Source organism: Dermochelys coriacea, chromosome 17 (assembly GCF_009764565.3).
Source record: "Dermochelys coriacea isolate rDerCor1 chromosome 17, rDerCor1.pri.v4, whole genome shotgun sequence".
In the NCBI taxonomy this organism is placed as follows: domain Eukaryota; kingdom Metazoa; phylum Chordata; order Testudines; family Dermochelyidae; genus Dermochelys; species Dermochelys coriacea.
Window position 1 is genome coordinate 6,657,142 of NC_050084.1, and position 23,498 is coordinate 6,680,639.

Genomic DNA, 23,498 nt, shown 5'->3' on the forward strand with positions numbered 1-23,498 from the left:
TTCAGCCATGAGCACTGTTACCTGCAACAGAACTCCAGCTCTTGTGCCACCAGCGTCCCAGGGTGGAAGAGAGCCTGAAGTGCACGGCTATTGGGAATCACCAGTTCAGTCTTGAGAAACCCCACTGGCAATTCTTGAGCTGGGAAATTGAGCCTGACCAGCCTCCCACACTTGTGATCCCCAAATTGCCACCCAGATACCACAGCTCACCAGACCAGTCCAATTTATTTTACTCCTCCTTTCTCAGACACCTTCATTTTTTCCGTCTCTCCCCTCCCCTTATCCCTCCCTTCCTCTACCCCTGCACATCCCTCTATCACATCCTTCCTCACCCCTCCCCTCCCCATCCCCCTTTCCCAGACCCTTCCCCTTGCTCCCCCAACCTCCATCACTCCCTGCCTCCCATCCCTTCTTTTTCCTCCCTTACCCCAGCCCCTCTCCCATCCCCCTTCCTGCCATGCCCCATCACCCCCATCCCTTCTCCATCCTTCCCTGTCACCACTGTGGCTGTTCCCCTTCCTCCCTACTGCCATCACCCCTCCCCCTTCACCACCCCCTTCTCCCACTTCTCTCCCTTCCCTGCCCCTACAACCCTTCCCCCTTCCCCATCCCCTTCTGGCACTTCTGCCCCTTCCTCCCCTCTCATCTCTTCCTCCCCTACGCCCACCCCTTCTCTCTCCTCCCCTGCCCCTACCACTCTTCCCCTTCCTCCCCATCTCCCACACCTGCTCCCTCCTCCCCTGCCCTATTCTTCTCCCCCACCCCTGCTCCCCTCCTCCACCAATCTCCTCCCGCCCCGCCCCATCCCCCTCCTCCACCAGTCTCCTCCCCTTCTATCTCCCCCCTCCCGTTTCCCACCTCCCCCTCCCCGGCCCCCCTTACCTGCTGCGTTGCTCCTTCGCCCTGGCTCCTCACTGACAGTGTTTGGGACCCTCTCGGGAACTGACACCTGGCACACGCTTACGCCAACAGCCAATCACCAGGCGGGAGAGGCAGGCTCCTCCATCCTGTCACCCAATCGCACTCCTCGCTGTGGAGCAGTGGGCGGGATATCGAGGCCCTGATTGCCGCTTGCACCCGCTCACTGCTCAGACTAGGTTGAGAGAACAGAACGCAGCCTGGGCCCGTTTAGCTTTGTTTACATCCAGATATCGCGAGAGCCATCGTGAGACCCCCCCCCCGACGCACGTGCAGGGAGGAAAAGCCCAGGATCCTGTCAGTCACGGACCAACAGCCAATCAGAAGGAAAGGCCTTCGACCCCGCCCACATCAAGGCATTAGAATCCTATTTTACCGTCCGCTTCGGCGGTACGTAATCCCGGAAGTGGCCTGGCTGAGGCAACAAAACCAAGGCCCCGGCTGGGTCCGCTCGTCTCCGGCCCAGAGCGCGTAGACGCCGCCCCGCATCCTGGCGGGCGGGATGAGGCGAACGAAGAGCGGCGAGGCCTGGGCACGGAAAGGGGGTGCCCCGGCAGGACGCACCCCCCCACCCCGCGGACAGGGAGCTGCCCTGTCATAACGGGACAGGCCGGCCGGGCCAGAGCCGCCCGAGCAGCCCAGACGCGTGTTTGGGCGGGACACAGCTCCACCCGCTACGCCCAGGACGGTCCTGGGCTAGTGTCCCCCGTGCCCGGGAGCAGCGCGGCCACTGCAGGCAGCCCAACGAAACATCAGTTAGCAAGACCGGCTGCGGAGACATCAGGGCTAAAATGGCCACTCGGCCTGAAGGGGGTTTTCGCCCACGAAAGCTTAGGCTCAAATAAATTTGTTAGGCTCTGAGGTGCCACAAGTCCTCCTGTTCTTTTTGCTTATACAGACTAACACGGCTGCTCCTCTGAAAGCATCCTGGTTGATTAGGCAATAGATGTCCTTCTCCCGTCCGTAAATAAATTCTGGAATCACCCTCCCTGGGAACATGCTGTGTGCAAAACAAAAACCCGACAAACGCTGCCTTCAGATGGCATACTCCAACTTTCTCACGACAGTCTTGTCACGAGAGAGCTGTGTGATACAGCTTGGAAATAAAATGTCATGCACAGAACAAGCAGTTGCATCCCCTTCCCATACATTTACAAGATGACGGCAACTCTTGTAGAGCCACGTGTCACCCATAAGGAAACTTCATACTCAGAAACAGCAAATGACAATACCACAAGTTTGCATCATCCAGAAGGATTCAATTGTATGATTACTGATCTATATCATTAGTTACAAGAGTGAATTTAAGTTAGGCCCTTGACAGAAAAAGAAGAGGAGAGGGTCCCTAACGAACAGATAGAGTGTTTCTCAAATGTAGCCACATGTGGCCACCAGGGGGTTTTCTTACAGCCACCGACCCCTGGAATTGGCAGGCAAGCAGCAGCCCCTCCCCTGGGGCTGCCAGCAGTGGTTGGGCCGTGGTCACCTCTGAGGAAGACAGCAAAACTGAAGGAACAGACAGCTAATGTGAGTTCCCCACCTTCCTAGGGGTAGTGGGTTTGGGCTTCAGCCCTTGGGTGGTGGGTGGCAAGCTCTACCCTATGGGGGTTTGGGCTCCAGCCCCAGGCCCCATCCCCTGGGCATGGGGGTTTGGGCTCCATTCCCTGCCTGTGAGGCGATTGACTCTGGCCCCAAACTCACCCTCCCCAAGTAGCCCTGGTTCCTGCTGCCTCCATAACCAGTTCCCCATCCAGGGCTTAATTTGGCCCTGGGCTTAGTACATCTGCTGTGAAAAGTGATGTTTGTTTGTTAATATCACCTTTCACAGCAGACTTATCCGCTAGCAAGTCTTTTTTTAAAAAAAAGCAACCAAAAGCAGCAATAAGAAAAAGAGACAAGAACATACAAAGCACCTTGTGTGTGTTTCTATTCTATTTAGGTCCAGTAAAGAATAGAACAACTGTACATTATTTTATTACTGAGTCTGAAAACAAATTATAATGATTTGGACATGTATATGTGGATATTTATTTTTCCTAAAGTTAACTATTGTAGGAAAAATCGTCAGAAAAGCCACCAGCAAGACTTGGTGGCCACACTCTGACACCACCAAAAAATTTGTTATGAAAACCCCTTATGGTGAGAAGTACTAGGGACTGCAGTCACAAAACTCTTTGAGATTAGGTGTGAACATGCCCCTCCATTAACAATTGTCAGGAAGAGTTAATCAGAAGCCCTCCACTTAAGACAAAAAGGGATTGTGAATTTGTCCAAGAGTTTGGGTGGAGTTGATGGTGATCTTTTGTTGAGTGGTGGTTGTGTGGATTTGTAGCATATCCATGTGGGAAGGCAGAAGAGGAAAAAGCAAGCAAGTCAGGCATTAACTGGTGAGTGCAATGTATGAGCCTAGAAAAAGCCAGGCAGAGACTTTTTGGGTCTGTTCAGTTGGCTAGAGCCTGGGGGCTGTAAGCTAATGAACTGTTCCTGTTATGCCTGGTTTTTCTTAGACTCAGAGATGGTGTAAGGTCCTTGTAAATAAACAAGATTACATCCAAGAAAATACCATACTCCATCAATTTGTAACCAGCTAAAACATCCTCAAAGCCCCAAACTTTGACTAGACAGGTCAAACAGGGGCAATGCTTCTAATAAACCTATCCTGAAGAGCAATATTAGGTATGTTTGGAGTTAGAATATACAAGGACACTTCCTTCCGAGCCTGAAGAAATGTTCAAATGTTAAGTTCCTGTATCTGTTAACTGTCTCACAACAGAGAGATGCCCTTACAAGAAGGGAGGTGGAGTTTTTGGTTGAATAGGTTAGACTGCACAATGGTGATTTGAATCTCTCTCTCTCACTCTCACTACTCTCTCTCTCACACACACACACACACACACACACACACACACACACACACACACACACACACACACACACTCTAAAACCACTAATTGATACACAGATAACTTCCTCCTTGCACATACTATAATTTTGTTTCACAATGAAAAATGTTTGAAGGCTATGACTCAACAGGTCTAATTTGATTTACTGCTGCCCTTTAAGGAGGGCTGTCAGCTGTAAATTTTATATTTTCCTTATCCTGATTGACTAATTAACTTATGTGGAGACAAATGACATCAAAATAGGCAAAGCTGACAAAAGGGTAAGCTCTAGCCAGTTTACAGTAGCAATCAAAATATATTTTAAAAAATGGTAGGGAATGATTGCTCTGGGGAATCTCCGTTTGCAACTGCAAAAGTTTTATTTGTACTATACTTCTTCCTTTCAAATAATTCTCTTTGCTTATTTTATTCAAAACTAAGAAAGCAGACATTAAACTGATGACATCTGCTGCTGCAAATGGAGAAAATCCTGCAGCCCTAGACAAGTACTATGGGAAACAGGAGGAATGGGAGGGCAGGGGGGTGTCAGGGAAAAGAGGTCACACTTACCTGAGTGCATGTGCTTGATGATATATTCAAATTTTGCTTCAACGTATATAGTCAGAAAAAAGTGAACATGTGCCAGTGTATACAGTCTTTTTTCTTCAGTGTATTTGCATGTAACTTGTGATACAGATTCACATAATTCTTAATGTGTTACAGCTGGGTTTTCCTTGTGGCAAGAAAAAAAAGTCATCCTTTTTAAAAAAAAAAAATTGAACATCTCACCAATCTTTTACTACAAACCTGTAAAAGCTTGTAGACTGGTGAAGAGTTGTTTGAATTCCATGGCAGATAGGCAGCTAAGTAGGATCTATTAAATGCTTTGAAATTTAGAGATGAAAAATGCAGTTATTCATTTAACTAAAAATGGTTTACTAAGCAAGAATCAAATTAAAACCAGCAGTTAATATTTTAGACATATTATAGATCAGCAAGTCAAATATAGCTACTCGATTGCTAGTTAAACTGCTTTTTCGTGTATGAATTTCTATGCAACAGTAAAAATCATGATCCCTAGTAAAAACTGTTAACTGTGGGTTACAATCCCATAGTATGAGAAATAATTTCTTTTAAGGACCAACCTAGACCATACATTAATATTTATATCTGTAAGAGATGTTATTACATTCCTTGGATGAAAGAGAATTATACATTTTCAGAAAGCCTATGATTCCATTTGAGGTTTCTGTAGCCATAGTAACATGTAGGTAGCAGAGCTAATTTTAGCCTGTGGATTTTATTGTTCCAGTATTAAAGAATTAGGTTCCAAAAATATAATGCTGGCCACTGATGTAATTCTAGAATACTGGCCTTTTCCTTGCACATTTAAAAGCAAGTCACGCGTAGGAGCCTTCTGACCATAACGTACCCACCTAACACAAAACACATTCAGTATAAAATGCCATAGTGTATATTGGGTCCATAACCAAACCAGTACATGGAATGTTCTGCACCACAAAACATAAATTAGAATAAAGATAAAGCAGGCATGACGATTAAAGAAACTAGACAACAGAAGTGACCAGCTCAGAAAAACATGCTCCCCCGCGCCCAAAAAAAAGGTCAAGTGATCATAAAAATACTGACGAAAGTGAAAGACTGCTCATACACAGACAAATAGGCTTTGGTGGACACCTTCAGGGAAAACACTCTACAGACTGGGTTTCTAAACCAAGAAGTTCTTGTGCACAGCTCAACAAGACCTCGAGAGAGATAAAGGCCAACCCAATTAACTCCAAATGCCTTAGAAAGCAAAGCGGGACAGAATTTTAACGTGTTACCATAGAATTAATTTTTCGTAGTAATTAAAGTTGGAAGGGACTTAAGTCATCAAGTCAAGTGCCCACCACTAGTATATGCTGTTTGAGTAAAGCAGGTTGATGGAACACTGTATTTGCCTATGTCCCTTTAAAAATTCTAGATGGTACTATAGGAACAATACAGATCTTAAACTTCCAACTGAAAATGCAAATGCAGTAAAATTCTGTCAACTGAGGAGTTATGCATTACCAGAAATCTAGTCAATCTATGCACTACCAGTATTGTTAGTGACTCAATAAGTTTAGCCCAAAGTACCATGTTAATACTAACATGTTGAGCAGGGAGCTAGCAAAATATGTATACGAACAATGTTTTGAAAAAGGCTGTAGTAATTACCTCATTCAGTGTTGTGAGGATTAATTTGTAGAGCACTTTGAGCTGCTCTGTCAAAAGACACTGTAGAATGTCAACAGTCTTAAACTGCATAAATATTTAAGATTAAGCATTGACCAGTTACATTTAATTGAATTTAAATAATCCAAATAAAGAGAAACTGTTTTGAAACTTTCCACAGGTCACAGAAATAAGCCTAGTTCAGTGGTTTTAACTTGTTCAATTTGCTTTTGAAGCCTCTTTGTTTCTGAAAAACTGCAATAATTTGAATAAAATGGAAGACTGCATAAATCTTCATGTCGAATTGCAGCCCACCAGGATGACATACAACACTTCATCTTGTTCTGAGTGGCTAAGATCCTTACAGATCAAGACAGAGCAATGGACTCTGAAGTCATTTTTATTGGCCACAGCAGTAGAATTAAAAATAAAGGCAACTTCATTTCAAACACATTTTGCCATGTTTCACTCATGGACCAAACTTAATGACTTTTTGCTTACCAAAAAAAAAAGCTGGACATCTTCCTTCTCCCATATAATAAACTGATAGTGGCTTTTACAGAAGATAGAATTGCTTGTTGATGATTCCAGATCCTCTGACTGGTGTACGAGAGGAAAAACCTACATTCCCTTCCTCTCTTCTATTTTGTCTGGCTCAACTTAGTTTCTATAGTGTTCAGTTGAAGCACATCAAATTTACACAAACAACCCTGCAAAATGCCACTGATTCTCCCATCAAAAACAGACTCTGGTTAGTGAAGGAGAGATGCTGGAAGATAAAGCAAAAACCCTCCGCTGAGAATGAGAATAAGAATGGACATTCCTCTAGAATTTAAAAATGGAGAAATACAGTAGTAAGAGCAAAAGTGCATAAGAATCTTGATAGCTCCAGTATTCCTGTTACAGAGATTGCGAGTAGGTGGTGGGGTGTGAAGGACAGTTATTGGGATACCAATGGCTTTTCAGGATATATTTGTGTTTTACTATAAGTCATCCTACATAACAACAGTTATGGACACTTTATAAAGGTATGTATGTAACTATAAATGTCATTATATCAGTTTGTTTTTTAAACTCAACATGCACAGGATGAACAGATTGGTGTACAGTCAAGGAAGATTCCCCCAACACCATGCTGGCATAAACCTTTGAGGTTTCTTTATCTCCCTCTGAAGCACTGAATAGGGACTACAAAAATCAGGTGGGCATATCTTTCCTGATCAAAATTTCCTGCGGAGGCAGGCAGGAGAAAGGCAAAGCGTGCAGAGAAGCAGTAGACTTCTCTAATCCAAATCTATATTTCTCATTCCAAAAGTCCTCTCCATGGCACATCACACTATCTACGCCTCCCGCTTTTTAAAAATAAAGCGTATAATTGGGAACCATTTGATAAAAACAGTTTTTTGTTTTTTTTTTTTTTAAGGACAGGGAAGGAACCATTTAATATTTGCACAATTACACAAAACCACAGTGTTTAAAGAACTTGAGAATAAGACACTGTACATAGGTAAAGAACAAAGGCACCCCAAGCAAGTTTTCACTTGTTTTATTTAGGTGAACATACATATGGTCCACATACTCAATGAAAACTGTAAATCATAAAATAATTGGATGACTTATGTGGGAAAGGAATTAGCAGTACCATCAGTTAGTGAAATAACCAAAAATGCCTTTATAGGGCACATATATTAAAAGGAATACCACTACCAAATGCCTGGATAAAAATGCCATAAATTACTACAGAGGATGAGAATGGCTTTGTAGGATGGGTTGGGGTTTTCAGAAATTTAAAAAAAAATTTTTTTGCTAAATACTTTGACGATTAAGATTACAAAAAATACAACTGAATAAGATACTGCATAGTATTTTAATTAAGATAAAGAAATTGATATTGAGCTGTGTAAAGTAATACAACACCTCTGCTTCCATTTCATTTCTGAATAGAGAAATCTAAAATTTAAAAACAAAAAATAGGTCTAGAGTATTCTCTAAAAGACACACTTTGGGTTGAACGTATAGTACTACGAAAATACATATCTTCCATTCTATTCAATAATTTACTTCAGTTAAAAAGTTGTGAAATTCTCATCACAAGAAGCTTATACAAATTCATGACTTTAGTAAATTAACAAAAAAGATTAAACATCTTCTTTTAAACAACGTTTAGCCCTGTTGTAACAATTATACAAGGGGGAAAAAAGAGACTACATTTGTATGAAGGAGTACAAATTTACACACATTTTACAGCAACTTATACCCTACACATCTACAAAATTCACAGTTATAATACAAGCAGTACAAGGCTGAGAATAAAGCTGTTCAATACCAAAAGGTTTTCTACTTTAAAAAAAGATTAACAGGAAGAGTTTCAAATTTCTGCACCAACTTCAAAATTCTAATCAGACCAAACTGTGCTCACACAAACACCCCTCAGCAAACGCAAACAGCTTTCCTGGTCTGGTGGAACAGTGAATTGCCAAGCTTTTTCTGTCCCCTCAGGCTTCGCCGCATGGTGAGCTTGTTTGAGTTTTTGCGCTGTGGAGTTGTGGACAGGCTTTCTGGCTGGACGCTAATGTTTCGACTCAGGCTACGTCTTGGCTTCTTCAAAGCTGGGCCAGAATTAGATTCTTCTAATGTCCGTTTAAAGTTTCCTGTAGGTGTCCTCTCTGCTTCTTGGGATTTTGTTTGGCCATTAGGAGACATCTTTAAGCTTTTTTGGTCCATGCTTGAATTTGCTGAGTTGGAAGGGGAAAGGGTAACTGACAAGCCATTGCTGTAAGATTCATGAATCCTCAAAGCTAGTGTTTTGCTACAATTCTCCTCCTGTGGGCCTGGATCCCTAGAGGATGCTACCGCCAACGGTATACTGCTTTTAGCAATCTCACTGGACAGCTCAGAATATTTATCCAAGATCACATTGCTATGCATGAGAGAAGGAACAGGCTCAGAGGAGTTCAGTCGTGGCCATAGATCCTCTTCTAGAAGCTGGGATTAAAAAAGAAGGAATTATATATCCATAAATATCATTACTCCAATTGTGTTACCACAGACCATGGCTAAAGTATGTGGGTGAAAGATACTATACATGACAGCAGATACCAAAGCTTCTTGGAGACAGGTCTAACTCCAGATCCAGATGCAAAACACATCTGAACATTTTCACAGTGGAGTTCAGACTCTGGATCTAAACTTGCCAGTTTCAGCCCTCCAACCTTACGCAAGTTTTTTAATTTCCATCAGTAAGCCTATGATGACATGTCTGCCTTTAGATTTTTCAGAGACCTGTCTCGCCTTAGTTAGCATACGTCTTTTCATTCTCACTGGCGTAAAGTTAATAAGTAAGTCACCGAACTATGGGACCTACTTGCATCTTTCATTACTTTGGAATACCAACATTGAAAAGGATGTCTGCACTGAATGCCATGCACTCCAGTCTTCATCAGTATCCTCCGCAAAATGAAGATGCTAATGCTCTCTTTCAGATGTTTTGTGAGATTGTTTACAAAGTGCTTTGAAGATTAAAAATGTCATTGAATGGCCAAGTATTATTAGGACAAACAGCAAAAGAACAGGCTCTTTCTCCTGACTTGAATTACATTTAGACATTTTAGTTACTGCTGAACAAGACATCAGGTGCCTGAAGCAATGCTCTGTTGCTAGAGGAGTTCTAACGGTGTACAAGAAGATGGAATAAGGGCCTCCCTAGACAATACTATACTAACCTCTGAATTTACGTTTGTTGCTTCCAATCCTTCTAGGTTAGTAACACACTTATTCCTTACAACTGGGGAAGACTGAATAAAAATTAGGCTCTGGCCTTTCAAAACTCTCTTTATTCAGCAAAGTAAATTTGGCTGTTTTCTGCACAGCGAAGTTATTCTGTAATTTGAAGAGAGAGAGCGTGGTATAATGCACTGTAAGCCAGGAACTTCCTAATGCTAATCCTGGCTTCATTGTTCTCTGTGGCCTTCGGTAAATCATTTCCATCTCAATTTCACCATCAGGAAAATAGAGAAGACTTCACTATCTCATAGTAGGGCTATATAAACTGCTATTTATGCAGTGCCCTTTACATGTAAATGTTGACACAATTATTAAAAGATTCAAATTGTGGAGAAATTCCTGTTTATTCAATGAGAGACCTTCAAAGCATTTTTTCAAGGCCACATCATTTTATGTATTACCGATGTAAGGACAATAACCTAATTACTATCTTATTCCAGAAACTGTATTATACTGCAAACTAAATGCACCTGCGGTTACTGCAGTTGAAACTGAACACACTGAAATAATACAAGAGATCTCAAAATCTAAGTACTTTTGAAAATCAGACCTTGAGCAACCATAGCCCAATTTGAAGTCAAAGGGGCCTGTTGTTGCTCAACATAACTGAAAAATTAGACTCTACGCTTAAAAAAAAACACTTCAAAAGACAGTAGTATCAGTAGGACAGTAGGAGTATCAAAGGGATTTTTTTTCCAGTGAGAAACCTGGACATTACTGAAAGATGATTTTATCTTTGATGATCCAATGTAAACCAAATTTAAATAGTTACTGCACAAAAACAAAAAGGATAAATTCAAACTTTTAATAGATGTGAATTGAACTGTTTGAGATGTTATCAATAGATCTGACGACAGACATTTATGGACAGTATTTTAGAAGTTATTCTTTCACTCAGTTCTAGTGACAACCTAAAAAAACCCATGTAGTTTACACATTCGGAGGTGCTTTGTGAACTGTTGCCTAATAAAGAAAAGGAGTACTTGTGGCACCTTAGAGACTAACAAATTTTCATGAAGTTGACAGATTTCCACTCTATACGGCTAAATTCAGTGCCTTGCATAATCACAGGTTTCAGAGTAGCAGCCGTGTTAGTCTGTATTCTCAAAAAGAAAAGGAGTACTTGTGGCACCTTAGAGACTAACAAATTTTTTTCATGAAGTTGACAGATTTCCACTCTATACGGCTAAATTCAGTGCCTTGCATAATCACAGGTTTCAGAGTAGCAGCCGTGTTAGTCTGTATTCTCAAAAAGAAAAGGAGTACTAGTCTCTAAGGTGCCACAAGTACTCCTTTTCTTTTTGAGAATACAGACTAACACGGCTGCTACTCTGAAACCTGTGATTATGCAAGGCACTGAATTTAGCCGTATAGAGTGGAAATCTGTCAACTTCATGAAAAAAATTTGTTAGTCTCTAAGGTGCCACAAGTACTCCTTTTCTTTTTGAGAATACAGACTAACACGGCTGCTACTCTGAAACCTGTTGCCTAATAGGCTCAATTATACTTTTGAGACTGGCTCTTCATTAGACTTTTAATCTGGCATGTCTTGCTATGCAAGATCCTCAGTGCTATGCCTCTCATCACCAATAGCCTTGCTTGATATGGATAGCTGCAGTAACACAATGATTTGGGGCACTAAAATGGAAAAAATTAGGAGGGGGAGTACAAGGGAATTTAGGATAGAGTGGGATAATGAGAAGGGAAAAAAAAAAGGAACCGAGGGTGTGGACCAGTCAAAATTCATTCCTGGGCAATCAGCCGCTGACAGCAATAGGAAATTGTTGAGAGGTTTTTTTAAAACTTTAGGAATATTTCAAGGATGTATCAGTTACAGTTGGCACCAAAAAGATCTGACTCAGAAACAAGGGGATACTCTTATTTAATTCAGGAACTTGGCTTTGGCCTCCATTTTATTTCAGAGATAACCATACTTAGGAGACCTGAGATTGTTAAGACCCAAAGTTACAAATGACTCTTTAGTTCTTTGAAGGTAACAGACAAAGGTGTTGGTACTTATCAATATTCTCAAACTTTGTCTACATCATGCACCTTTTAGTGACATGGCTGTGCTGCTAAAGCTGTGCTGCTAAAAGGCACGCAGTGTAGCAGAGCTGTCCCGCTGATAAAAAAACTTCCACCCGCAACAAGCGGCGGTAGCTTTGTCAGCAGGAGAGCGCTCCTGCCGACAAAGCACTGTTCACACATGCGCTTTTTGTCACAAAACTTTTGTCTTTGGGGGGGGGAAGGGGGGTTCAAACACCTCTGAACAACAAAAGGTTTGTCATTCAATTGCCAGTGTAGACAAAGCCTTGAAGGCCGAGCCATTTTCCCCCAAGACATAATCCCCAGGAATAAAATGTAAATAAAAGGAACCATCATCAGTAACCTCTTGCCATTGGCTGACATCTAACACCCATGGCATGCACAGTTTTGATGATGGATCTCAGGCTGGGAAAAAGGCAACTGCAATCCATGAAAGCATTGACTGGCTAATTCAGATCAGGTACTTCCCTCTGGTTTTAGGTATTGTGATACTGATCGTCCTTCTGGTATGGTTATTAACAGGAGCAAAGACAGATGTTTTTCAGATGGGAAATAAATACTTGTAGTGTCTCTCCATACATGAAAATGCCAGATTCTTTATATAAAGGGACAGAAATAAGCTCCATAAGAGTAAACAGACCTGAATTCCTAGTGTGACATCTCACTTCCTTATGTGGGAGAAGTGAATTTCAAGACAATAATATGACCACCACTAGACTCATCTCACACATGGATATTCACATCTAGGATCCTCCGCTCCCCTCTTGTACCATAATTTCTTCCAAATAAGCTACATCCCAGGAAGAATTTGGCTTCCCCTACTTTTACATTACCATGTAGGAGCAAGGCTCCAATTTTTAAACTCCTTATATTACGTAATCAGTGGCTCTCCCCCTAATATTTCCCCACATACATTTCTCAGAAGAAAAATTATTTGGAAACAATTCTGTGGCTATTGTGAAAGTGCAACGTTTACTCTGATGGAAGGAATTAGTAAATACAGTCAAAAGTCAAACATTACTGGAGTTATGTGTACTTCTGCAAAGGTTAGGTCATCAACACACTGGTTAAAAGTGATTGTACAGCAGATCTGAAAAAATACGTCTTAGAAAAAAGGGTTTTGTCCACTTCTTGACGTGCCAAAAATACTGGTTGTGAATCTATACAAATGACTTCCATTTGAGATTGAATATTTGAGATTTAAAATTTTGAAGGATATAGTAAAAACCAATCCATTTCTCACTGTCTCATAATACAACAACTCAGTCAACTTTAAGTGAAGAGCAGGTAAATTTATATACCAAATAAAATACTTTATATACCTTAGTGTATAAAATACTCTGTATTCCGGTAGAATTCACTGTCAGAGTCAAATATGGATTTTTTTTTTTTTTTTTAAAGGCCAGAGTATGATCATCACAGGGATCAGGAAGCAATTCTCTTCCCTGCTCCTCATGTACAGCATTATACAACTGGGTGGATTATATATGGTTTGGGCAGTGGGAGTTGCCTGCTTCTGAAAGATCAGGTATTAGTTATTGCAGAAGGCACAAGTCCAACTTTTACGGTTTGAACCAGCAGGAAAAATTCTGCTCCCTCATAGGCTATTTTAATCCTCCCTCCAAAACTGAATTGGTTTCTTTTTAAAAGGCTGAAATAAGGCACAATGCAGTCTTCATTTACCCACATTCTGGTTCCCATGCTAGTTAATTTTAGGTTTAATGTAATTTGAATTTCATAGAAAGAAAATGAGTCAGAGATACCTTCTGCGCTTGAATTTTACCCAGAAGATTTATTTAGAAGCAGTTTGCTCTTAAATGGAAAACCCTGTTGGTCAACCATTATATTAACCCCACCCAGTGTGGAAATGTGCTCTTCTCACCATTATTGTGTCTCACTGAAATGAAAAGGTGCTCCCCTGCCCATTGCAAAAAAAGCTACTTATTAGTCAAGCCAGAATAACGACCTGAAAAATATAGGGAAGCTCCTTTTGGGCTTTCACAAAAATACACAAAAGGGACACAGATGCAGAGTCGTTCCATTTATTCTAGTCTAGAGATGTTTGTTTTTCCTTAAATGTTTCAATATTATTCTGATAGGACAGTTGCCCTGTTTTCTCTCTCTCTTTTTCCACTTCCTGCTTCCACTCTTTCCTTTCCTTCCACTTCTATACGGATTCTGTGAGAATAGATGGTATTTGTTACTAAAACAGCAACCTATACTGACGCTAAAAATTTTATTTGTGGTATCTGTGTATTCATTTCAGTTTTAAAAGAAATCAAGTGTGATAGGAATGAATTATCCTAAATAAAATAAATATTTTTAAAATTATAAAATAAAACTGTAAAGCAGGGCAAGAGGAAAAAAGTGTACTTAAAATGGAACCAGCAGATTTAATGGTAACCATTCTATGCCTGTGGCCAACTGAATTTTACCATCAGGGCCCTGCTGATTGCCACTTTTATTCCAGAACAGTGTGTTCTGGCCACATGGGGAGCTATTCTGGATTAGCTATAGCAATATAGCTTATTCTGCTGTACCTATTTCCATTATTTTCCCTATATAGACAATCCCTAAAACAAAATAAAAAGTTACCTTCATCTCAGTACTAAACATCACTTTGAACTGTTAAAATTTACAGCTTAGCACTTACCTTCGAGACGAAAGACTATTTGCCTTGATATGAGTCTAACATGTGCTGCATACTCCAAAACAGCAAGAGGACTTTAAGGAGGGGATTTTCAGTCCCTTAAAAACAGCCTAGCAGCCCCAGCATAGAGCTGAAGGGCAGTTTGAAAATGGCCATGAAAGGAATGACACTCCTCTTCTGAAGTTTTGACCCTGAGGCTTCCATTGCTTTTGGTATTGGTCTGACCATTGGAGCACAGATTTCTACGCCACACAGAATGTACTGAATGTATTTACATGAGTGAAGGGGGGGGAGGGATATTTAGAGTACTTATTTGAAATGCTAGTTCTGGGACATTTTCAAAACAACATGACCCAAAGTTTACTTGACAAGGGCTGGAAATAATTCAAAAGCTGTACACCAAAAACCACTGACTGAAAAACAGGAATAATTACATTTCAGATAATCTATCGCCACAGAAGACTTTGGGATTGCTACCCTTTTCAGTGGATTTGGGGTTCCTCCCATGCATTCTCCTGCTGCTACTGAATGGAAAAAAAAAAACCACTTGCTGTTTTATTAGCTGTCCGTCTCTATATCAACCAAATGTTAAGTACTCTCATTCTAATCTTTGATTTTCAATTTTACTAGCCTAAAGGATGACTATTTAAAGACATTAGAGAACAAACATTCACTCACAATTATATCCTAATCTTTAACAAAATGGTAAAGACCTTCCATAAACCTCCCTTCTATGTTAATAGACAAGAATCTAATTCAAAGGAAGATCCCTGTAAAATAAGGCTGTCTCTTTTAATGAAGAAAATTTAAATTGACAGATAGATGCAGATATGCTCTCCCAACCTGAAAATAGAAGTGCTCTTAAAACAACTAATCATTTCTCTGTTTATGTATCGTAGGGAAATGCAACTACTCATTAGGAAGGATGCTGTACATATAATTTAAATACTGACCTTTTTTAAACAAAATACACCAACCACCATTCTATCATTATAGATTTCAGTTGTTAACATTCAACTGGTAATTCAAAAAGTGTCAAGATTTTAAGATTACGCAGAGACTTTGAATGTCCTCAAGTCCAAAGCTCATACTTTTACACTCTTAATTTATATGCCCAGGACCAAACAACTGAAGAACATAAGGAGAAGTGTGTGATCTTTCTAAGTCACATAAGAAGGCTGCCTCTCTCTAGTGAGAAGAAGCAGGAGGTGGATAGAGGAATTAGCTATAAATTTTGTGGGTTTCATTCTTAAAATTGGAATGGTTTGGAATTCTAAATAATTTTACCTTGACAGGAGGGGTACAGCAGCGGGAGGGTGTCATCATGCACATATCAGGACTGCTGTAGCAGGGGCCCTCTGCCAAGTTGAGATACAATTCCTCTTCATTTTCCCAGTAGCTCAGATTGTCCAGCACCGGCGAAATGCAGATTACAATAGCACTAGTATTATCTGCACGAAGCATACGCTGCCTCCACCGGCCTAGTGCTCTGTTCACCAGCATTTTGGCACAAGACTGTCTGTGTTCTCCCTTAATGTTTAAAGGAAAAACAGAGAAAACCCATTACCATTTTACTGTGATCATAAAGTGAAGACATTATATGGCACAGTTTGCAGTTCTCTACCTCTACCTGATCGTCGTAAAGCATCAGAATTTAGACAAACCTGCATCTAGCAAACAGACAAACAGAATGGTAGTCAAGAATTGTTTGAATGAATTAGTGTGCAAACACCAGTTACAGTGAAACTTTGTTCATAATGACGTCACATAGAGGAAACTCATTTTACTAATTTTTTTTAAAAGGTAACTGAAGTTGTTATACATTTCTACCTACTTATTGTGACCTGTCCGTGAGTTTTACTAAAAATACCCATGACTAAAACATATGCTATCCCAATAAGTTTACCATCACTGTAATAGCTCCATGTATGCTGTAGCAGTATTATTAAGTAATAACACTCGATGTCACAACTGCATATACTTTTAAAGTGTACGGCAATAGAGTAACAGCAAAAAAGCGAGTTAATAGCTACCATGTGATCTTAAAGTAGTTGACAACATAAAATAGCCCTCACCATAAAATACTGTTTCTCCTCATGATCCTGGCACATAGAAATAGCATCTTGAGGTGGGATCATGTTCCACAGTCCATCACTGCCTAGGATAATGTATTTGTGCTTCTGGGGATCAAGCGTATATACACTAGTGTCTGGTTCAGGAGACACAACAAATTCACCACTGTAGAAATCGTAACTCCACAGATCACCTGGGGAGGAGGAAAACACGGAAAATGTTTAATAAAAGTCAGTCAAGGGTCTTCATTGTCCCCTTATTACAGCAGTCTTCAACACCAACCATCAGTGAAATGCCTGTAAAGTCTATCAATGCAACTCCCTTACTGAGACACTCTACTTACGAGTTTTTGTTGTTGGTTTTTTAATTGCTCGTTTCTGGTCATCCACTCTTTCAATAGTATGTTCTGATTGGTTTATTTTTTACTTCATTTTAAAAACATGTTTACAAGAGGCTCTCTACTCCCTGTTGAAGTTTGTTATGGTCTTTTCAGGAAGGGAAAAACTGACTCAATACATAGGAAACAATGAAACTGACTATACTGTACTATGTCAAATATGCTAAGTAAAACTGTTGCAAGAGAGAAAAGTGCTTTTTCCCCATTAATTTCTTTCAGTTATAGTGATTTTAGATGTTACTTGTAAAACCAGTAAAATTTTCAGACAAAAATGTGGTTTTCCAAATTGATCCCTTTAAATCATGGAGTGCCATTATTCTGTTATGCCAACATTTTCTTACCTTCTCCTTCTCCAGGCCTGACAGAATAGTTACTACAAGGCTAACCTCTACATCTCTTCTCTTGGACATTACCTGCCCTATATGTCGCATCCTATAATTGTAGAAATAGAATGAAAAGTAATTTTCTTATAGAAAGTATCCTCCACTTGATTCTAGTAAATAACTCCTTAGAAAGGCAACTGAAGGTTTGAAATTAACAAAGAATCCAATAGAATATTTACTACCATTTTCCAGACCCTGGCAGGTCTCTTCCTGTATGCAACACGTGCTTTAAAGTAGAAATTCATTCAATATCAGAGGGGGGAAAGCATTTAGAATCTAAAGAACTTCATTTTAAAAGCAAATTTTTCAGCTTAAGACTTCAAAAAGTGTAACTGTTTGTGTCCTTTTTAACAGTTTTTTGACATCTTCTTTCCCCACTCCACCATGCCCCTTTAAAATAATAAAAATAAATTCTTTATCTCCCTGCTTCCTGGAGTAGGAACTCTTCCTTTAGCTCCACTCGGCACTGTCAACCAGGACAAAAGGTTTTTCAGAAGAACAAGGAATACTTCAAATCAATTACTCCACTTAACTATAGCAAACATCAGTGGGCCATCCTCCTTAAAGAGCCAATTCACCTTCACAGCAGCAGATAACATATACATGCTTCTACTAAATGCTAATTAAAAGCCTTGCCTACTTGAATAGAGGCACTCTCTCCATCAGCAGACTAGCACAACAAAGCTCACTGGCTGGGAACAAGATGAAAATAAATACTGTCGCAGTCAAGCTGAGCTCCAGCGCACCAATTATTGTGCATGTAATTGCCTCTAAAAGTCTCTATAGAACACGAGCTTTTGTTCAAATCTTGCCTGCCACTGCCACAACAGATAAGATCTTAACTCCTCATTTATTTTATAATCTTTTTATAGCTATTTTAGGATCTGTTCCTGCCTCCTATTGAAGTCTTGTCATGGAAGTCAATGGCGGCATGAGACTGAAACATGGGAACAGTTGTTTTGCTTGATTGTTTTAACTGATCCTTGACAGATCACTATTGTTTTTGACAGCATTGCTTCTTTACCTCTTCGAACTAAACAAGCATAGTTATAAACAATTTTGTAAGGTGTTTAGCCACTACAGTGGCCTTGCATCCATGTATTTAAGTTTACACAAATAAACTTTGGACATATTATTTGACAGATTTAAAGAAAAGATATCCAATGTTCATATGTTGTCTATAGAGAAGTTAGCACTTCCATAACATCTAGACCAACTTTGAATGACCATCTTCTATATCTGAAAGGCAAGAGTACAGCTGAAGATGGAAAGGAGTGGATTTTTTTAAACATACACATTCCAGTCAAAAAGAGCATCCTATACATAGAAATATTTGGACTGTCATAGACATACAACAATTTACATTTCTACATTAAAAAAGTTGTTGCAGAAATTCAGCTATGTGGTCCCCAACTCCAAGTCAGTTACTTTGGATTCCCAGCCCTATGATGATACTCCCTGTCCTTCTCTTTTACCCACTCTGTGTCAGGACAGCTATCCAACAGACAGAGGATGACTACCCACCACAGTGGTTAAAGAAATTAGACAGTGCAATCCAATCAAGGCTTGGGTTTGGCCAAAGAATGCTCATCATACCCATTTACAATCACATTTCTAGTTAAGGAGTACTTGTGGCACCTTAGAGACTAACAAATTTATTAGAGCATAAGCTTTCGTGAGCTACAGCTCACTTCATCGGATGCATTTGGTGGAAAAAACAGAGGAGAGATTTATATACACACACACACAGAGAACATGAAACAATGGGTTTATCATACACACTGTAAGGAGAGTGATCACTTAAGATAAGCCATCACCAACAGCAGGGGGGGGAAGGAGGAAAACCTTTCATGGTGACAAGCAGGTAGGCTAGCAACTGCTGGAATTAGCCTACCTGCTTGTCACCATGAAAGGTTTTCCTCCTTCCCCCCCCTGCTGTTGGTGATGGCTTATCTTAAGTGATCACTCTCCTTACAGTGTGTATGATAAACCCATTGTTTCATGTTCTCTGTGTGTGTGTGTATATAAATCTCTCCTCTGTTTTTTCCACCAAATGCATCCGATGAAGTGAGCTGTAGCTCACGAAAGCTTATGCTCTAATAAATTTGTTAGTCTCTAAGGTGCCACAAGTACTCCTTTTCTTTTTGCGAATACAGACTAACACGGCTGCTACTCTGAAACATTTCTAGTTGTGATTATTCTAGTTGTGTCGAGTTGCACCTGTGAATTAATGGCAATAAACTTGTTTTCAAAGTAGGAGACACAAAATACAAAGCCAGGTGTGTAGCAGATTTAACTCTCCATAAATAAACAAGGTGCATAATATTTACAGGGATTCACACAGCTTAAATTTGTTGCAGAGCTACATTATTCTCCCTTTTACAATATATTAACTATACAGGCCAGAGGCAAAGAATGGAGAAGTAAAGCAGCACAAACAGAAAACTTGCCAGAAGTGTAAAAAAAAACGCTAAGATTTCTAAAGTGGTTTTGTAGAAATATTTCTTATAGGACTTCTACCCTATAGGTGCTATAATTAAGGCTGTGTTTTAGTCACGGATATTTTTAGTAAAAGTCGTGGACAGGTCACGGGCAGTAAACAAAAATTCACAGCCTGTGACCTGTCCATGACTTTTACTATATACCCCTAACTAAAACTTGGGCTGGGGGGCCACGGGTGCTGGGCAGAGGTGGCCCGGGATACCCACCTGTGCTGGGGGGCAGGCAGGCAGCAGCGCACGGCCCAGGACCCCCACTGGTGCTGGGTGGAGGAATGGAGGGTTGGTGGGGCTGGCAGACTCCCTACCCGCCTCCTCCCGGCATGTCCCTGAAGTTCCTGGGGGGGGCAGCCCGGGGGGCTCCGTGTGCTGCTCCCGCCACAAGCACCGGTTCCGCAGCCCCCACTGGCCAGGAACCACAGCCAATGGGAGCTGCAGAGGTGACACTTGCAGGCACGGACAGCGCACGGAGCCCCCTGACCTCTCTGCCTAAGAGCTGCAGGGACATGCCAGTTGGAGCTGGGGAGCTCCCTCCCCCCGAGGTAAGTGCCACCGCACACCCCAACACCCTGCCCCAGCCCTGAGCCCCCTCTCAGACCCAAACTGCTGCTGCTGCTGGCCCAGGGGCAGCTCATCTCAGGCAGCCCCTGAGCCAGCTGCACCAGCTGCCAAAGTCACAGAAAGTCACGAAATCCATGATCTCCGTGACAGACATGCAGCCTTAGCTATAAGCAACCTATCCTGCCACTGGTAAGGGATCTGAAGACCTGACAGCTGCTAAATACTGAACTCTCACTGTGAATCAACAAAAGCACATGGCCTTCACAGGGTACAACAGGATAGTGCCATGGTCCTGAAGCTCATTCAGGCATGTAACACAGCAGCATATTGGAGCTTTGCTTCTTAACAAACAGGAGTCTCCCTTTCTACATTCACAAGCAAGTTTCTGGACAGTATGTCAATAGAGCATGAGACAGAGGGAGAGGACAGTGAAAGCAGTGTGGTCTAAGAACTAGAGTAGTGGACTGGGTGTCAAGACTTGTCAGTTCTATTTTCCAATCTATCTCTGACTTATTCTGTGATCTTGGAAATGTCACTTATCCCAACTTTACAGATGGGGAAACTGAGGGGATATTTCCCTACCTCCGAGATGTTATCATTAAATGTTTGTAAAGCACTTTGAGCTCCTCATATAGACGGGAACACAACAGAAAGGCAATGCTTTTCTTTTTAAATAGTGTCAATAATGCACCTTCACAACATACATGTACATTTCCTGTAGGTATTTTTATAGTTGCTATTTTACTTACATTCAAGAAGAGGGGCATCTATAGAAGTGATGCTGAAGAATTACCAGGAAGCAACAATCTAAGAATTTCTTTGCTCTGAGTGGTTTGTGTTTCAGCTTCAGTTATTTAATTATATAAGCGAGGTTCAGTGGTTGCATTGTGTACTTACCAATGGGTAATGTGGATTTTTTTTTTATTTCATTGTACATGTGCACAGAGCATATCACATTAATTACCTTCACATTCATTACCTGATGTGCTACTGGGGAATAATTTTAAGACAAGTTTTCTTTTTCTTACAGCTGAGGGCTTACAGCCCTTTTTTGCAAAAGCAAAAAAAGAAGGATTAATACTAATGGAGAGGAGGAGGAGGAGCAGCAGCAGCAGGAGAGGCCCTCACTTTAATGACTTGGTTGTCCAATGAAAATGAGTGTGCATATCCGCCCATCCTAATGGACAGAGAAGCTTTTCAGTTTTCCATAGTTTAATATGCATGTTTAATTCTGATTATTAGAAACCTGTAAGGGGGGGGGGATGAAGCCTGGGACTTAAGGCAAAGAAAACATTAGGACAGGTTAACAGTACTCTAGAGCAGCGGTTCTCAACCTGTGAGTCAGGACCCCCAAGGGCTGGCGTTACACGTTCTAGGGCTGAAGCTGAAGCCCGAGCCCCAGCGCCTGGTGCTGAAGCTGAAGCCCAAAAGCTTCAGCCTTAGGTGATGGTGCTCAGGTTACAGATCGCCCACCTGGGGCTGACGCCCTTGAACTTTGGCTTCTTCCCCTCTTCCTGGGCGGTGGGGCTCGGGCGGGCTCAGGCTTCAGTCCCCCCTTGTGGGGTCATGTAGTAATTTTTGTTATCAGAGGGGGGTCATGGTGCAATGAAGTTTGAGAACCCCTGCTCTAGAAGATCTAAAGCAAAAAACTTGCTCAAGGTAGCTTTTTCTCACAAAAACTTCCTTTTAACAGCTGTATCACTTATATGATTGCCAAAGCATGATCCATAGTCACATAAAATGCTTCAGTTCAAAACAAGAGAATAACTGTGTAAGTTAAATTTGATTTTCTCTTCCCTTTAGAGGCACACAGATTTCTATGTTGGAGCTCTGTCCCTTATCAATTCTTCTCTTTTATTCCTTGTGCCTGCTGAAGATTTAATCTCCCCATTATGCAGAAACAGCATGGTCATTATGCTCACCATATACCACATAAGATATTCTTTGATACAGAGAAAATGTGTTATACTTAAAGTTAAAATGGACAGTTGTAAGTTACACACCCCAATACTACACCAATTATCTTCGTTTCAGTGCACGTGAGTGTTTGCATGTCACACCCACCTGCCCAACTCCACCTGCTGCCCTTTCTGAAAAACAGCAGAGTAATGATAAACAATAAATGATCCTGCTTTCAAAACAACTGATCTGGTCTCCTGAGCATCACATCACCAGTGTCTTGTGTCAAGAACTAAATGACTCCCAAGAATGGAATAAGCAGACAGCACAGAAGCGCTACATCAAGACCCATAATCCAGAAGACAAGACAGTACACGGGGTTCGTCACTTGATAACATCCCTCCTAGACAGCTCATTGTGGATCCAATCGTGTGGTGGTACTGAGCACTCTTAGCTTCTGTTGGCTTCAGTGGGAGCTAAAGGTGCTCGGCATCCTGTAAGCCCCACTGTGAAGGGGTGAAAGTTTTGAATTCAGAGGGCTACATCCAAACTGAAACTGAAGATGGAAGAGAGAATTTGGCATTGCCAGTTGGAATGAAGCAAGCCCCATTGCGGCAATTACTATTTGTATTACAGTAGCACATAGAGGCCCAATTGACAGCGATCCATTGTGCTAAGCATTGTATAAAACATACAGTACGAAGAACTCACAATATAAAGTGACATGACAAAAGACGTACGACTATTGTTGTTCCCAGTTTACAGACAGGGAACTGAGGTGCAAATAAATTAAGGGATTTGCCAAGGAGACACAGGAAGCCTGTGAGAGCACACCAGAAACTGAACTCGGATCACCTCAGTCCAGTCCAGTTCCTTAATCATAATAAGCCCATCCTTCCTAGCTACTACAGAAAACTCTCCAATACCATCAGTCTTTCCTATAGCAACATTTGATATCTCTAGCTAAAACAGAACTTGTGTGCAGACATCACTTGGTGAAATTCTATGGGCCATATTATGCAGAATGATTCCGGCGGTCCTCTTCTGGCCTTTAAATTTATGCATCTATCGCTAAGCAAAAGCTATGAAGTGCTAATCACTTGCTTGTCTAGATAAATCAAGAAAAGAAAAACGAATCTAGTAGTAGCAACAGCAGATGGAAAGTTGGTCTAGAAAATAGTATTTCCAAAG

The 23,498-nt window shown here is 41.1% G+C and overlaps 2 protein-coding genes and 1 long non-coding RNA gene across 13 annotated transcripts in view; 1 reads left to right on the forward strand and 2 right to left on the reverse strand.

The window, feature by feature from the left end:
* Window positions 1-1,160, reverse strand: part of BCAS3 (BCAS3 microtubule associated cell migration factor) — a 492,153-nt gene extending 490,993 nt beyond the window's left edge. For 6 of the 10 annotated variants that reach the window (XR_006276226.1, XM_038375370.2, XM_038375366.2 and 3 more), the window contains exon 1: window positions 883-1,158. The gene's annotated coding sequence lies outside the window, so the exon portion shown is untranslated. Of the gene's footprint in view, window positions 1-882 lie in introns of all 10 variants that reach the window. The other 4 variants (XM_038375371.2, XM_038375368.2, XM_043499434.1 and 1 more) reach the window with 3 other exon arrangements.
* On the forward strand, window positions 1,116-22,172 carry LOC119844502. Of its 2 annotated transcripts, XR_005289293.2 has the most exons (3): window positions 1,137-2,445; window positions 7,106-7,218; window positions 21,439-22,172. It is a non-coding gene; the product is annotated as an uncharacterized LOC119844502 (long non-coding RNA). The 2 variants fall into 2 exon arrangements; XR_005289294.2 differs by lacking the exon at window positions 7,106-7,218 and having other exon boundaries at window positions 1,116-2,445.
* Window positions 7,548-23,498, reverse strand: part of PPM1D (protein phosphatase, Mg2+/Mn2+ dependent 1D) — a 39,275-nt gene continuing 23,324 nt past the window's right edge. Inside the window, exons 4-6 of the mRNA XM_038375377.2 lie at window positions 16,572-16,762; window positions 15,784-16,026; window positions 7,548-9,002 (exon numbers count right to left, since the gene is read on the reverse strand). Coding sequence (XP_038231305.1) covers window positions 8,448-9,002; window positions 15,784-16,026; window positions 16,572-16,762 — 989 coding nt within the window. The 3' untranslated portion in view covers window positions 7,548-8,447. The remainder of the gene's footprint in view (window positions 9,003-15,783; window positions 16,027-16,571; window positions 16,763-23,498) is intronic.